Here is a 16,218-nt window from a genome sequence, read left to right as displayed (position 1 = left end):
CCCGAGAGGAGAGTGGAGGAGAAGGGATTGTGGTGCAGCCATCCCCCCTGGGGGGGTGACTTCTTGCTTTCTATCTCTCTGTCTCTTTCTGGTGAATGCACGCACCCTATAGCAAAAACCTCTCTCTCAAAATAAAAGGGGGGGGGGACACTGGCCAACTTCACATCCACCTGACAGGACTGCATGAGACCTCACCTGCTGCTGCTGCCGTTGTTGGCTGGCTTTCTGCTTGGCCCTCCGCTCTAGGAATTGTTTGGCAAATTCTTTGGCTTCCAGCGTGTCCCCCAAACAGGAACGGATATAATCATGGACATCATAGGGGGATTCCACCTCCTTGAGGATCGCTACAGCCATGGGCACTGAGGGGCAGGTGAGGCTATCAGGGTCCACCTGGACCAGGCCAGAAGCCCCTGGCCCCTTCCAGCCTCTGGCCTCCCAGGATCTGCCCCATACCATCCAGGCTGCCTGTGGTGCTCAGCGTGTGCAGCATCTGCTCACACCACTGGGTGAAGCCATCCTGGGGCCTGGGGATACCCTGTAGCAGCCTCAGTAGCTTCTCTTCTTCCTCAGTCTTTTTTCGAACAGGCCGACCTGATAGGTGGCTATAGGAGTCACTGAGCGGGCAGATGAGTCAGGTAAGAAATCAGCTCAGTGATCTGCATTCATCCAACCCAGGCCCACCTTGGGCCCGCCAGGCCCCTACACCCACCTGAGAGATGGGCTACTCCGACTGTTCTTCAGGCCACGGGCCAGGTTCCCGCTGCTCTTGAGGGTGTCTTCCCAGAGCCCCAGGCTGCTGCCGCCGCCCCCACTCTTGTCGGGTCCGCCCCACAGCGGCCCAGCCTCAGATACCCACTGGTTCAGGGGAGCAGCGCCCAGGCCCCCAAGCTGCTACAGATGGTAGGAAGTCAGGGTGGCCCCAGCCAGGACACCCCCAAAAGCTAGGCCAACTTTTTTAGGGAAAAGGACAAGGGATGAGGAGAGGGCCATGTGGGGAAAAAAAGAGATCCTTCAAAATCATAGAGGAACCAGGGCTCGGGCTGGACAAGCTGGGGCTCAACAAACTCCCCACCCTGTGTCTCCCTAGAAGGGAATCCCAAAGTCCCAAGGGATTCCCTCCAGCTGGGAAGGGGCCCAGCATGCTCACCACACGGTGGTTGGGGGCTTGGGCCCGGGACGACTCCCGTGGAGGTGGCTGCTTGTGCAGTTGCCGCTCGCCCTCCAGCTGCAGCTCGAGCAATGTCTTCATGGAAACGCCCTGCTTGGCCAGGCCAGCCCAGAGTGGGGGCGGGGAGCTGGGTGCAGGGGGTACAGGGACTGCAGCTGCAGCCTGCTGCTGCTGCAGCAGCTTCAGCAACAGCTCCTGCTGCCGCACCTGAACCGAGAGACATGGTGAGGGTGGACACAGCCCTGTGGCTCAAAGCGCCCATAGGCAAAGGCACAGGCACTGACCTGTTTGCGCCGAAACAGCTCCTCCTCCTCCTGCCGGCGCTTCTGCTCTTCCTGCTGCTGCTGTTGCTGGCGGCGCTTTTCCTCCCGGCGCTTCCGCTCCTCCTCCTCCCGCTTCGCCCTGAGCTCCACTTCTCTGCGCTCCTGGAACTGAGAACAGCAACTAGATCAGACAAGAGCCCTCAGGGGTGCCAGCCTGAGGATCCCAGCCAGGTCCACACTTTACACCCCGGGACTTCTGCCCAGCATGCCTCTCCACCTTATGCTGCAGTTGGAGTTGTTCTAGAATTGGACCCTGAGTCGAAGAGTTAATTGGTATGTCCCAAAGACTGGCCTCACCACCTGCAGGAGAAAATGTAGGTCTAAGAGTTCTGCCCAGTGTCTGGGCTCCTTAGCCACAAACGAGAGTGAGGAATAGCCCTGGGGCCCTCCTGACTCGGAGACTGCCAAGGAAGTGGGGAAGCCCAGCTGAAACGGGTGTGGCACCAAATCCAATTCAGGACCCAGGGAAGGAGAGCTGGCTGGCCATGCCACACACCTGACTGTGATGAGGCTGAGGTATGTACATCCCAGAGGGGGCCCGAATCCGGCACCGACAAGGACCGGCTCATCGTCGGGAGCAGATTCTGGTCTCCACCTCTGAGGAGCAAATCATCAACTCTCAAGACCCTAATCTAGTTCCAGACTGCCCATCTGCCCCCCTTACATACCCCAAGGGCTTGAGCACACACACAGTCTGCATGTGGCTGCGACAGGCACACCAGCCCACAGACCTGGGGGTTTTGAGAGCCTGGAGCTGCTGCAGAAACGCCGTGAGCTGCTGCTGCTGCGGCGGCGTCAGGTCCCCCATAGCTGCCTTTTCACGGAGCGCACACTGTGGGACTTGGCGGCTGCAGAGACACAACAGGGCAGGGGTGGTGGGCCACACAGCCAGGAGTCACCCCGATTTCTAAAATCTCTCAGGCCCTCCCTACCTGCTGACTAGCTGAAGAAACTGCTGGTGCTGCAGCTGCTGGTACAAGGCCGCCGCTGCCAGCTCCTGTTGCTTCTTCAACCGCTCCTGGTCCATGTTTCCCTGCACAGAGGGGAGTGGGGGGAAAGGCAGGGACTCTGCTTGGGTCCTGCAGCTTTGAACTGGTCCTGCCCTATCTCTCCCACTGTCCATCAGGCTTGTGCTTGCTCTCCCTGCTCCCCATAGGGGATGCCTACTCACCAGCAGTGGGGGTGGTGAGGGCCCTGGGGCAAAGGGCACACGACCCCACATCTTGATCACTTCACCCAGAGGCTGGAAGCCCTCATCACAACCCCTTTTCACGAGCAGTGACATGGAGAAATAGCCAGCCTGGAACCATTCTGCCATCTCCTGTGTTGTGAAGGGCCCTGAACCAATGGGTAAAGGACAGCAGGAGACAAAAACCACTGGGGTTAGAGGGCATGCCAGATACCCCAAACAGAAAGGATCTCCAAACAGCCTTTGCACCTTGCACAGTTACCTTGGATTTCCCCCTGCGGGTCCTTGTAGAACCACTTCCGGGCAGCTCCATGGCTAAGGGGGAGGGCAGTGGCGGCTGCAGAGTGGCGTAGGCCCTGGGTCTGCATGGCGGCGGTGAACTGCTCTTCCTCCAGGGAGCTGTCCTGCAGGGAGGCCACCAGCTTCTCTGCCTCCTGGGAGCCCAGGAAGAAAAGAAAGGCTCAACTGCCTAACCACAGCAACATCAGGATGGGGCTAAGGAAAGGGGCAAGAGGTCAAGTCACAGACAAGGCAGCACAGAATGAGGTGTGGAGACAGGCACAGCTGAACAGTGGTTTTCTCTTCACCACTAGAGGTGCTTTTTAAGTCACCTACACCCCTACCTGTTGCAGATGCTTTAAGCCTTCATCATCTTCCAGGTCTCCAGGTGGGCCAGGGGGGGAGCCCACCCCAGGACTCAGCTGGATTCCTCTCAACTCATCTCCTGAAAAGAGTAAAGAAAGGAAGGTGAATTGGCCATGGTGGGAGGGGGCGGGGGGGGCAAGACAAGAAAACAAGACAGTCCTCATCCACCCTCACTGCAGAGACTAGGGCTCTTAGCTTCCCACCAAACCCCAATAGGAGGAGTGCACTTTCCCCCGCAGCACCAGACTCCACAGAAAGGGTGGCCCCACCCTGTCCACCTTCAGCCGCTGGGAGCTCTTTCTCCACAGCTTCATCACTGTCCCCATTAGTCCCCCAGAGTGGGCCCAGGGTGGGCAGTGGGGACGGAGAGCTGGACTTCTCCTCCTGAGACGGCAGTGGGGTCAGTTCCTTCCCACCTGAAAGAGAGGGTGGACCAGAATTCAAGAGTACAGAGCCGGAAGGTCCCATGTGCATCAGCATAAACCCTCCCTCTATAACCAAAACCTGGGCCTCTGGGACAAGTCCATCTCTACTTAACTTTGGTCAACTCAACTAACATCTGAGTATGGAGGTGGTGAGGTGCATGCCTTGACTGCCATGCCCACTGACTCCTGTCCTTCTGATGCAGACAGACTGTACACTTACCACAGCATCACACAGGGCTATGTGCAGCCTTACACTTAAACAGTGCTCTACAGGTTCTGCAAGGGATGTCCAGAGGTTCTGATCATGCTTCTGATCTGAAATGCTGCCTTAATTTAAACCCAGTCCTGCTGTTTCCAGGTTCCTTCCCACACATCTCTCAGAGTGTGCTTGTTCCAAAGCAGCCTGATTCTGTGGTAGGTACCCAGACAGCATGCACCCTGGGGAGGAAACCCTTCTGGCCTGGCTCGAGGTTCTTCTGCCTTCTCCTTACCTTCCTCGTAGGCTTACCTGTCTCAGGCCCCTCCTCCTCCAACCCTTCTGAAGGCTCTTCCTCTTCTTCTTCCAAACCCTGGAAGTCAAGCTCCTGCTCCTCAGGAATGGGCTCTTTGGGACCCTTCTGTATGAAATGAGACAAAATGGGAGGGTTAGAGGGTAGAAAACAAGTGGGTGATAGGTGAGAGGACTCTAGTAGGGCAGTTCCCACCAATCTCTAATAGAAATCTTTCTCCTCGCCTTTTTACAGATACCTTGAGAGGCAAGAAGGCCCCAGAAGCATCAAAGGTGCCCATTTCTTCATCCTCGTCATCTAGGCACCATTCTGGGAGCCCATCCTTGTCATCATCAAAGCCTTCAGCCCCTCGGCTCCTCCGGAGGTGAGAGCTGCCTCCTCCACCCCGTCCCTCGTCTTCTCCACACCCTCCGCGATCCGCTCGCAAATCAAAGTCAAACTTGCGCCGCCGGTCCCCATGTTCCCGCCAGCCGGCAGAACGGGGGCCGCCATCTGGGCAGGAAAAGTTCAAGAGGAACAATCAGCATCGGAGCCAAGCCAGTCTCCCCTCTTCTGTCACTCATGGACATCCCAGGAACCACCAGCACTTCTGGAATGCCCCTACCCCAACAAGCTTTTTGCTCCCTTCTCTTGGCCTAGGGATCTCACCTTCAGAGGACTGTTCTCCACGCCACCCCCATACATTCCTACCCACAATGCCACCTAGCTCCAATCTCACCAGGGCTGGCTGAGCGCCAGCGATCGCCATCTCGCCGGGGGCCTGCCCCAAGTCTCCAGCTGCCCTCCTCCTCTTCCTCTTGCTCCTCTCGTAGAGAACGCCAGTTCTCGCTATCTGAGCGGGCATGTTCCTTCCTAGGGCCAGCACCTCCCTCCTCAAACCCTGACCGTGCTGAGGGTGGGAAAAGAGACAGTAAGCCAATGGCAGCAGGGGACCCTGGAAGACCCTCAAAAAACCTTGCTTGTCAACGAAGAGCCAGCTCCAGCCTTCCTGTTCCCGTACCTCCCCCAACAAACATTCAGTCCCTGGGGCCCCTATGGCCACACCCTCACCACGCTCCATACCTCCATCTCGCCTTGCTGACTTCTCAAACCGCCTTTCACCTCTGCAGGAGGAAAAGATGTAGAGGTAAAAGGTGTCCTCAAAACAAGTATAGCTTTCCCTCCCCACCCTGAAGATTGGCGTATACCTTGTCCATCCTGCCCTGAGAAAGGTGGAAGAAGGGGAAGAAACAGAAAAAACTAGGGAGAAATGAGTACCAAGGGAATCAGAAGGAGAAGGGCAGGGCAAGGCCCCAAGGCTTGACAAGGGCTATTTCGTCCCCTAATGACAAAAGACCTAAGCTTCCCTCTATGGGACCAGGGGACCCACACCCCTGGCGCCTCCCTTCCCTGCCTCTATGCCACCTCCTCCTAGTCCCCACCTGTCATCCCAGCTCTGGCTACGCTGGATCTCCCGAGGGTTTCGCCCAAATGCCCCATCGCCTTCTTCAATGCTTCTTTGGTAAAAGGAACTGTCACCACGACCACGGCCTAGAGAAGGACGAGACAACTGTGTGTTTGAAATCTGCTAGAACACTTCTCCAAAAGCTAGAATCCAAAGGCCCCAGCTCTGCCCACCCCCTGGACACACAATCAACTTCTACCTCGGCTCCGTGTACTGCCCCTGCCACGGGAGGTGCCAGCCAGGGGGGGGCCAGCCCCTTTCCCCATCAGCCTCAGCACAGCCACACTGTTCACTGACAGGGAGAAGTTTCTCTGAGGAGGGAGCCAGGGGCAGGTGTGAGGACCTGGCCACCCCACCCAGCACCACCACCTCCTCACCTGCCTCCCCAACTCCAGACCTTTTTTCCTCCCAGCCTTACATCCCAACTTGTGCCTCCCCTCCCAGGGCCCCGGCCCCACCTGCTCCTCCTCTGTCAGAGGCTCCAGGGCCAGGGGCTGCAGTGGCTCCTCCTGTAGCACTGCAGCAAACTCCTTGTCCTGCAGCTCTTCAGGGACCTGTAGGATGGGGCAGAAGAGCCAAGAGACCACATGCTATTGGGTCCTATGCATGGCTGAGGCCCCACAGGCCCCACCTCCATCCCCCACCCACCTTGTTCTCCTTGATATAGAGGGCCAGCATCTCCTCTCGCCCGTAGCGGTAGTCAGCCAGCTTGTACTTGGGCATGGCAGGGGAGGGAGGTGGGGAAGCCACACTACCACCACTGGAAAGGGCCCTCAGCCTAGAAAAGGTCCGGAAAGAAAGCGTGAAAAGACAAGGATCAGGGCAGCCCTGTTCTGCTTCCCCAGCTTTTCCACACCAGCCAAGCTCATGTGACTCACCACTCAGGCCCAAAGTTGAGAGTCTCTGCTGCCATAGTGGAGCTGGTTCCCAGAGTGGGAGGACTGGGCAGAGGAAGGAGGACCTGGTGTGCACACTCCAACACCTGTGGGGCACGTGAACAAGGCCTTGGAGGACAGCATGCCCAGGGTGCCTCTGTGGAGTCAGAGTGGGCCCCACACCTTCGGGGGCACAGTAAGGGCAGCAGGCTAGTGGGTGGGTCACTAGGGCTCTAAAGGACTCACCGAAGCCAGCCACACAGCCACTCACACCATGAGTTAACCAAAGACGCGCAGAGATGGGGAAAGACCTGGGGAAGGTGAGGAAGCAGGGAAGATGAAGCCTCTTCCAGACTCTTAGGAGCACCTTCCCTCAGCCCCAGACTCACCTGGAAGCCTTGCCCTTAGGGAGTAGTAAGGTGGGATCTGGGCTCTTTTTAGGCAAAGGCTGGTGCTGAAGCAAACTAGGGTCCCCAAGACACTGGATATTGGTCTGGCTTCAGTAGTGCCCAGGAGGGACCTTCACATCTAGGAAAGATCCTCAAGGAAAAGCAAGAAAGCAAGGTTTAATTTTTGGTTTTGGTAGTACTTTAAAAAAAATTTTATGATTTATTTATATTTAATCATCAAAACAGGCTTTAATTAACGGGTTAGATGGCATCCCTGCCTCCAGTCCTTATCTGTCTGGCAAAACTGGAGATTATGAGACCAGCAGATGGTGTAATGGTTACACTGCTGGACTCCCACATGGCCCACGATGGTTCAAGTCCTGGACCTGATAGCTTAAAACTCACGCTGGACACGTGTGCCCAAGATCCCGGGAGAAGGGAATGCAGCATGGCCATTCCCCCTGGGGGGTGATTTCTCATATTTTGTCTGTCTCTCCAGTGAAAACATGCACCCTATAGTAAAAAACAAACAAAAAAAACCCTCTCTCTTAAAATAAAACAAAACCCTGCAGATTAGAACTGCCTGGTGCACGAGCAGGATACTAAATGTTCAAGCTGTGGCAGAGACAAGCCTGGCATATTTCCTTTTCCTCCAAGGGAGAAGCCCCAGGGCTGGGTCCCTCAGGTCATTAGCACTCTCACCAGAGGCTAAGACAGGAAGTACGGCGTAGGATTTGGTAAAGGAGCAGACTGAACTGTAGTGCTACGGTAATGTATTGCTCAAAGGGAAGCTGGATCCTACATGGTGACCATGGTTGGAATCTCAGGCTGATCAGCCTGAAATATGCCAGGAACACACCTGTGAGATCTGATGGGCTGGAATATTGAAGGTAGGGGATCGTGGGCTGACCAGACCCTGTGGAAGGTGCTCCCCCACCCTTATGCACACACATGCATCCTAACATGAATAAACAAAAAAACCTTTTTTTTAAAAACAAAAAGGGAAGGTATTTATGGAGGATACAGACATTTAAGGCAAAGATAAAACAACTGTGCAAAAATACTACTGGAGTCACACATATCTTAGAAAGAAAAGGTCAATTATGAAGGGATTAGAAATACATTTGAGAACAAAAACTGCTTCCCTCATGAAAAAACTTAGGGTTGGTCACTTGGAGGCTTGTGCACAGGGACTCAGTCTGGAAAGAAACCAGTAAGAAAGGAGCCAAGAGGCTATGCTGAGGTCAAAGATCGGACACATGTGGAAAGCTCTAGCAGGCGAGGCTATACCGACACATCTGTGGGCTATACTACCTGGTTTGAATATGTGCCCCTCAAAACTCATGTGGTGAAATTTCACAGTGATCAATTTAAGAGGAAAAACTTAATTTGACTATGGAATTAGGAGGTGGGGGTCTCTGGAGCATGATGAAGATTGAGGTCATCAGGGTGGGGCCTTCCTGAGTGAATCCTGGTAGATCTATACAGAGAGAGAGAAACACATGGACAGACGTGTGCTCTTGCTCTCTTCACCACGTGATGTCCTGCGTCACCTGGGAGCCCTGGAGAAAGTCACCATCAGCGAGAAGGCCCTCACCAGATGCCACCCCCAGACCTTGAACCTCTGAACTATGAGTGGAATAAATACCTAAGTCAAGTATTTTTGTTATTAACACCACAATAGACTGAAACAGGCTCATTTACCAATCATGACTAATTACCCAGGCCCTTTCCCCCTGGATCGAGAACAGCCCATCAAAGAATAAAGTCAGGAGAACAATTTTTTTTGATAAAAGCTGGGAAGAAGGTGTTCTCACCATAAAGTACAAATACGGTCTAAGTTGCTGAGACTGACAGAAGAAAAGGTGGCAGCAGCAATGACCTGCTCCTCTATGATACAATGGAGGAGACTCTTGGGAGGAGGCTCATCCCTGGCGGTACCAGAGCAGAGGACACAGGGCAGGCAGCGTCCTGAAGTTGCGTGGGGGCTTCTGTCACTGGCTGGGGAGGAGGCTGGGCGGGCACGTCTCTGTGGGACCCATCAACTCCAAAACACCAAGTCTGAGAAGAAAGGAGGAAGAAGGTTTCCAACAGAGAACGGAGGGAGAGGAGTGCTCTCACAACTGGAGAAGACCAAAGACGCAGTCACAGAGTTGCAGCATCTTAGGATGAACTGTGGCTCTTAGAGATGATCTAAAGGAAGTCTAATCTGCACATTCTGGGGATGGCACATCTCCACCACACAAAGCTACAGAACAGACAAGCCTGAGAGCTGCTTCTTTCAACAAGACCAAGGAGACCTATTAGAACAGCAGAACGTGGCTACTTTTGTCTCCAATACCACCTTTTAGTTAATTTGCCAACTGCATGAACCTTGAAGACATGATGCTAAGTGAAATAAGCTCATCAGAAGAGTTCAAATAGGAGGGAACCAGCAGTTAGCGTAATGGCTATGTCGCTGGACTCCCACGTAGTCGACCGCGGTTCGTGTCCCGGACCCGGTGGCTTAAAACTCATGCCAGGCACGTGTGCGTGCGTGCCCAAGATCCCGAGAGGAGAATGGAGGAGAAGGGATTGCGGCGTGACCATTCCCCCTGGGGGGTGATTTCTCGCTTTCTGTCTCTATGTCTGTCTCTGTCTGTCTGGCGAGCGCACGCGCCCTACAGTGAAAATCTCTCCAAAAAAAAAAAAAGAAGAGTTCAAATAGGGGACCAGAGGGTGGTAGCATTAATGCAAGGCAATGTAGGGATGACCCATGTGGGAAGGTTCTGGGTCTGCATCTGCAGACATTCCTGAACACACTAGGCATGTGTGTGCCTATGATCCAGGGGTGGCTAGGGCTTGGGGTGTGGGGACTCTATTAGGAGTACCTGTCTCTCTGGTTAATGGAATAAAGAAATAAATAAATTTTAAAAAATAATAAGGGGCCAGCAGGTAGCATGGCTGGATCCCTACATGGCTAATTGTGTTTTGAGTCCTGGACCTGGCGGTTTATTTTCTCACTTTCCTTCTTTCTCTCTGTCTCTCTCTCTGGTGAATGTACATGCCCTATAGCAAATTTTAAAATAAGAAAATTAAATAATTATTTAAAAAGATAAAAATAAAATTAGGGCCAGCCAGTGGCATGGTGGCTAAGGTAGCTGTATCCCACATGCTTGTCAGCACAGTTTGAGTCCTAGACCTGGGTGACTTGAAAACCATGCCAGGCACATGTGCATCCATGCCCAAAATCTCAAAAGAAAGAATGGAGAAGTGACTGAGGCATGACCATCCAAGGGGGTTGTTCTCTCACTCTTCTTTCTCTGGCAAGTGCATGTACCCTCTGGCAATTTTTTTTTCCTAAGAGATTTTTGCTATAGGGTACATGTACTCGCCAGAGAGACAGAGACAAAGAAGCATAAAGTGTGGAATCACCCCCCCGGGGGGAGGGCATGTAAACAATACATTCTCCTCGTCTCCTCTAGAGATCTTGGGCACTCGTGCACACGTGACTGGCATGAGTTTCAAGCCACCTTATCTGGGACTTGAACTGTGGTTTGCTCTGAGTGAGTACAGGGATGCAACCATTACACCATCTGCCAGTCCCCCTCTGGCAAATTAAAAAAAAAAAAAAAAAAAGTTTAGCTTCTTTAGAAATAAATTACCAGTGGGACCAGCAAATGGTGTAATGGTTACATCACTGAACTCCCATGTATTCAACCAAGGTTCGAGCCTGGACCCAGCAGCTTAAAACTCAACGTCGAGTATGTGTGCATGAATGCCCAAGATCTTTTTTTTTTTTGGGGGGGGGGGAGGAAGGTTTTTTCTAGGGCACGTGCGCTCGCCAGAGAAAGACAGAGATAGAAAGAGAGAAATCACTCCCCTGGGGGGGATGAACACAACGCAATCCCTTCTCCCTTCTCCTCCATTCTCCTCTTGGGATCTTGGGCATGCACGCACATGTGCCTGGTGTGAGTTTAAGTCTCCAGGTCTGGGACTCAAACCGCGGTCAGCTACATGGGAGTTCAGCAACATAGCTATTGTGCTAACTGCTGGTCCCAATGTCCAAAATCTTGAGAGGAGAATGGAGAAGGGACTGTGGCATGACCATCCCAGCTGAGGGGTGATTTCTCTCTGGCAAGCACATGCCCTATAGCAAAAACCTCTCTTGAAATATAAATAAGTAAATTGCCAGCAAAAGCTCTAAATCTTTTGAGGTATATTTGTTGCCTATAAATATAACCTGGGGAGGGGGGTGTGTTTGGGGAAACTGAAATTCTGAAAGTTTTGTATTTAAGGTACAAACCAGGAGAAGAATGGCATGGTTAGTATTGTGTAATTGGGGCCATGTATTAATATCTAAAAAACAGGAATGAGAAAGGTAATTGAACACAAAAACAAAAAAACCTAACTGCCTATTTCATTTTTCCCAAGTTTGTTTGTTTGCTTATTTATTTATTTGGAGAGGTTTTTGCTACAGGGTGCATGCACTCGCCAGACAGACAGAGAGAGACAAAGAGACAGAAAGCGAGAAATCACCCCCCAAGGGGGATAGCCACACCACAATCCTTTCTCCTCCATTCTCCTCTTGGGATCTTGGGCATGCATGCACATGCGTCCGGCGTGAGTTTTAAGCCACCGGGTCCGGGACTTGAACCGCGGTCGACTACGTGGGAGTCCAGCGACATAGCCATTACACTGGCCCCTCCAAGTTTATTTCTTATATAAGAGAGACAGAGCATGTGGCGTGGCCATCCATGTGTTCTCAACAAGGTCTTGATGTTACAATCCACCTGCAATCTTTAGTCAGCCCCAGATCATTGAGCAGGCATGTGCCCAGCATACTCAGGGAGATTTCTGGACTTGAACCAGGAACCCGCCCATGTGAGATTGCCTCGCAGAGGATTGTGTTAATTATCACACCACCACTTGGCCCCCTACTGCCCACTTCTTATATAGCACTACCCAAAATGTGTTATTATTGATATTTTGCAATGTAGGTAAAATTGTTTTTTATTCTTAAAAACTGGGGCGGGGGAACCAGCAGTTAGCGTAATGGCTATGTCGCTAGACTCCCACATAGTTGACCGCAGTTCGCGTCCTGGACCCGGTGGCTTAAAACTCATCCCGGGCGCGTGTGCGTGCATGCCCAAGATCCCAAGAGGAAAAGGGATTGCGGCGTGACCATCCCCCCGGGGGGTGATTTCTCGCTTTCTGTCTCTATGTCTCTCTTTGTCTGTCTGGCGAGTTGGGGGAGGGCACGCCCCCATAAGGGAAAACCCCCAAAAAAAAAAAAAAAAAAAAAAAAAAGAAGAAGAAAACTGGGGGCGGAATAGCATAATGGTTACGTGGCTAGACTCTCATGTAGTTAACTGCGGGTCGAGTTCCGGACCTGATGGCTTAAAACTCACACCAGGTGAGTGTGCATGTGTGTCCCAAATCCCAAGAGAATAGAGAAGGGATTGCAGCATGGCCATTCCTACTGGGGAGTGATTTCTCGCTTTCTGGCTATCTCTCCAGTAAGTGCACACGTCCTATAGCAAAAATCTCTCTTAAATAAAAGGGGTGTGTGGAGGGGTGACACCTGCATATGGAATGCTGACTGAGATACTTACTGAACTCCCACATGGCCAATCACAATTAAAGTCCCTGACCTGATGGCTTGAAAAATCACACTGGGCACATGTGTATGCCCAAAATCCCAAGAGGAACCTAGCTATCCTCCTGGGGGGTGATTTCTCACTTCCCCTCTCCCACTGGGTGTACACACCCTATGGCAAAAACCAAAAAACCAAAAAATTAAAAAGACAAAAACTATACGATTTCTCTAACACAAGATACCTAGAGGAGTCAAATCCACAAAGATGTAAAGTAATGGTGGCTGCCTAGCGCTGGGAGGGGGAAGAGGGACAGAGAGCTGTTGAACAGGCCCAGAATTTCAGCCAAGGAAGAGAAAATGTTTTGGAGGCGTTGGTGGCAATGAGTGCACAACAATGTGAATGTGCTTAATACCACAGAACTCCACGCTTAAAAATGGTTAAAGTGGTAATAAATTTTATGTTATGTATATTTTATCTCTATAATAACTTTTAAAAGCTTTAGGGAAAAAGACACTTGGGAATAAACCATTGCCTACTTACGTCTTCCCCACTCCAAGAAAAACACCCCACCTTCTTTCAAACAAGTCTCAAGAGAGGCAGTTTTGAGCCTCCTCCAGTTTATTCCTTCTACAGGAGCAAAACAAGTGCTGGGGGCACAGAAGCCCTCTGCAAGGGAATGGGAAGAAGAGAAAAAGAAAAGGACTCACCCTCCCACCCTGCCAGGAGTGATGACCGCTCTCCACTGGGCCCTCCGCTTCTGGCCTTCACCTCTCTCTGCTGGTTGAAAGGAGCAAGCAGAGGAAAAATGGTTCACATTGTGTGAGGCACGAGGAGCAGGGACATCGACCAGGCCGGGGAAAGGCAGTCAGGGAGAGGGGGATAGAGGGCAAGGAAAAGCACAAGCCATCCACCCTTCTCAGGGAGAAAGCAGGAGAGAGACCAGTTAAGTCTCTGAGCTGGGCTAAAGAGGGCCCTGGTCCTGAAGCTATCTGACCTTCCTTCAGCCTAAAGGAAGCAGCAGCAGGCAGGCCACCCGCCTGGTTTCCAGCCCTCCCCAACGCTGGTGTGTGTGTGTGTGGGGGCGACTCTGATCTCCAGGGGACTTTTGGCCATGTCTGAAGAGCTTTAGGGCTGTCAGAACTGGACAGGGGAGTGCTACGTGCATCTAGTGGGTAGAGGCCGGAGATGCCACTACACACCCTATAGTGCACAGGGCAGACCCCACAATAAAGAAGTAGCTAGCCCCAAGAGTGGCTGTGTTGAGAAACCCTCTTCGGCACCACCAGCATGGGTAAAGTCTAGTTGGTGTTTATGGGGAAGAATAGAAGACAAGAGAAACCAAATCTACACTAGCTCATTCTCTCCTCTGAATAGCAAGGAAATTATTTCCTAATTACACTGTCCCATGAGAGGAACCTGAAATCCTGCCAAGAGGGAAATCCTTGAGAAAATAATAGTTAAAAAGAAAAATGGCCTTACTTATGTCTATCACAAACTCTCAAAGCCAGGCACTTGGATCCTTTTCCAAGGAAGAAAACCTAAGAGGCTGGCCCAGGACAAGGAATCACATCCTTGCTCAGGCTAGAGGTCTACTTCTCACAGGTCAATTCAGCTCGCCCCCTACCTCCCACACTCCGTCTATCTCAGCTACTCGCTCCCTCCCACACTCCATCTTCTCCTCCTCAGGCCTCAGTATCCCCTCACTCCCCCAGCATCTGAATTATTCCTGTAAAAAGGGTGCCCCCTGCTGGAGACAAGGGGAGAGGACACTACATGCTGGTCCTGGGGAACCAACTGGCCTGAGGGAACAGGAAGGGAGCCTGTTCTCTGGGGTTCAGGACTCACAAGAGAATAGGCTGTCACAGGATACACTATGTTAAGAACATTATCTCCTCACTCTATCACCCCTAAAATTAGCCCCAATCCCGAGCAATGTGTCTTGGCACAAAGTATAGCACTAATAACAGAAGCAGGGCCCCAAACTCCCCAACGTTTGGAGCAACCACACAGCCTATTAGCAGTGACTTGGCCCTTTCTAGGAGGGAACCATTCTCCCCCTGTGATAGGGTGGGGATTCGGAGGCTTAAAACAGGGCTGTAAGACCTTGTTCTTCTCAGCTGGCCAGTTACCCCAGCTCTCCTCCTGAGCCATCATGACAAACCATGACAAGTAACAATGCCAACTGGCAATTATACACTAGTTAACAGTTTTCAGAGCACTTTCACACTTGACCTCATTTGATCCCAGCTGCCCACTTGCCTAGGCCTTGGGCTTTAGCCAGGGAAAACATGGAAGAGAAGCTATAGCCACCCATACAGGGTACCCCAACGTCCTCAACACTCTATCCAAGGCTGGAGAAGGTGTGCACAGCAGCTGGGTCCCGGGTCCTCCCAAACTCTCACGCATATTTTGTGTCTGAGGCCATTTTTAATTTCTTGTTAGATCTTTTAATCCTTCACACTGCCTCTTCTCACCTTCTCTAAAGTGGATGTACTTTTTCTATCCCAAACTCCAACCACAGATACAAAAGTGAGAGCAAACTATGGTCCTTTCCTCCTCAAACTGCACTCAACCTGGTGTATCGACAGGCTGAAAAAGCTAGCCCAGAAGCCCAAGCACACAGTCCACTTGGTTCCAATCACCATGAGACCCTTGAGGCCCCTGGTCAGCAAGCAATGGCAGGAACACAAAGTCCCGATTTCCCTCAAACTCAGACCATTGGGGAGCCAAGACCCACAATATGGGAAATAAACTGGACCTGGGGAGGAGGGAGGCCAGCTTGAGGCCGCAGAAGGAACAGTAGAGTGGGAAAGAGGCAGACGCGAATCCCCTCGTGTGAACTCAACAGGGCAGCGGCTGGTCGACCATATTACAGGGAAAGGCAGGGGTGCGGGTGATATGTCAGCTGGGAGGGACAGAGAAGTTGTGCAGAGGAGAGCAGCACTGAGAAGCCAGAGGGCACTAAGACTGAGGTGGGTGGGGAAGATCTGGCCAACAAGTATTTCCGTAGCTTCTCCCAGGGCAGAGCACTAGGATGGAAGAGACCTGGGAGCTCACTGCGAATTCTAGTAATGACTGGTTAAGAGGGGAAAGAGAAGGTCTCTTTAAAGTTACTTGAAAAAAAAAGACCAAGCTGTGGCCAGGGTGCTGCTACCTTAGGGGACACAGGCCGGGAAGGACCTGGCATGGTGACAGGGAAAGCAAGCAGCCCGCCCCTGCTTAGGAAGGTGTTTAAGGCGACCGGACAAGCTGGAGGAAGACCCCAATGACCAAGCGCTAAGGTCGCCGGCTAAAGAAACGTAGGTGAAGGACCAGGCGGGGTGCTTGGGTGGAGGAGCCGGCTTCCATGTTGGCTGAAGTCGTGGAACGCTTGGACCTGAAGACCCGCAAGGCCCTGCTCATTGCGATGAGAACCCAGAGGCACGTTGGGGGGACCTCCGGAGAGCGCGGGCGCACAGCATGGACCCGGCAGCAGCGGACCGAGGGGTCGGGGCCCTCCGGCGGGCGAGCGCCCGTGCAGGATCTTGCAGGGGCCCATAGGGACGACCGTTACGAGCGCGGGGGTGGGAAGGCGGCGGGCCGGGCCGGAGGACGACGTGCCCTTCAGGGAGGGGCGCCAGGTGCGCGCGGAGCGGCCGGGGGCGGCCGCCCCCCGAGCACAGAGCCGGCCTC

General features: G+C 52.7%; 1 protein-coding gene across 6 annotated transcripts in view; it reads right to left on the bottom strand.

Annotated features, from left to right (window-relative positions):
* GIGYF1 (GRB10 interacting GYF protein 1) overlaps nt 1-16,086 on the bottom strand; it is a 20,267-nt gene extending 4,181 nt beyond the window's left edge. The window contains exons 1-26 of one of the 6 annotated variants that reach the window (XM_006155692.3): nt 13,254-16,086; nt 8,785-9,028; nt 6,968-7,118; nt 6,825-6,889; nt 6,582-6,685; nt 6,352-6,481; nt 6,162-6,257; nt 5,903-6,014; nt 5,681-5,789; nt 5,322-5,362; nt 4,978-5,148; nt 4,498-4,751; nt 4,259-4,367; nt 3,604-3,741; nt 3,304-3,404; nt 2,943-3,114; nt 2,663-2,829; nt 2,424-2,524; nt 2,223-2,339; nt 1,988-2,088; nt 1,709-1,791; nt 1,453-1,599; nt 1,148-1,375; nt 710-891; nt 454-614; nt 196-359 (exon numbers count right to left, since the gene is read on the bottom strand). In XM_006155692.3, coding sequence (XP_006155754.1) covers nt 196-359; nt 454-614; nt 710-891; nt 1,148-1,375; nt 1,453-1,599; nt 1,709-1,791; nt 1,988-2,088; nt 2,223-2,339; nt 2,424-2,524; nt 2,663-2,829; nt 2,943-3,114; nt 3,304-3,404; nt 3,604-3,741; nt 4,259-4,367; nt 4,498-4,751; nt 4,978-5,148; nt 5,322-5,362; nt 5,681-5,789; nt 5,903-6,014; nt 6,162-6,257; nt 6,352-6,481; nt 6,582-6,616 — 2,919 coding nt within the window. In that variant the 5' untranslated portion in view covers nt 6,617-6,685; nt 6,825-6,889; nt 6,968-7,118; nt 8,785-9,028; nt 13,254-16,086. Of the gene's footprint in view, nt 1-195; nt 360-453; nt 615-709; nt 892-1,147; nt 1,376-1,452; nt 1,600-1,708; nt 1,792-1,987; nt 2,089-2,222; nt 2,340-2,423; nt 2,525-2,662; nt 2,830-2,942; nt 3,115-3,303; nt 3,405-3,594; nt 3,742-4,258; nt 4,368-4,497; nt 4,752-4,977; nt 5,149-5,321; nt 5,363-5,680; nt 5,790-5,902; nt 6,015-6,161; nt 6,258-6,351; nt 6,482-6,581; nt 6,686-6,824; nt 6,890-6,967; nt 7,119-8,784; nt 9,029-13,253 lie in introns of all 6 variants that reach the window. The other 5 variants (XM_006155687.3, XM_006155690.3, XM_006155689.3 and 2 more) reach the window with 5 other exon arrangements.
* Nucleotides 16,087-16,218: the final 132 nt, after the last annotated feature.

Source organism: Tupaia chinensis, unplaced genomic scaffold (assembly GCF_000334495.1).
Source record: "Tupaia chinensis unplaced genomic scaffold, TupChi_1.0 Scaffold000465_1, whole genome shotgun sequence".
Taxonomy (NCBI): Eukaryota; Metazoa; Chordata; class Mammalia; order Scandentia; family Tupaiidae; genus Tupaia; species Tupaia belangeri.
This window is presented reverse-complemented; position numbering and strand designations above follow the sequence as displayed.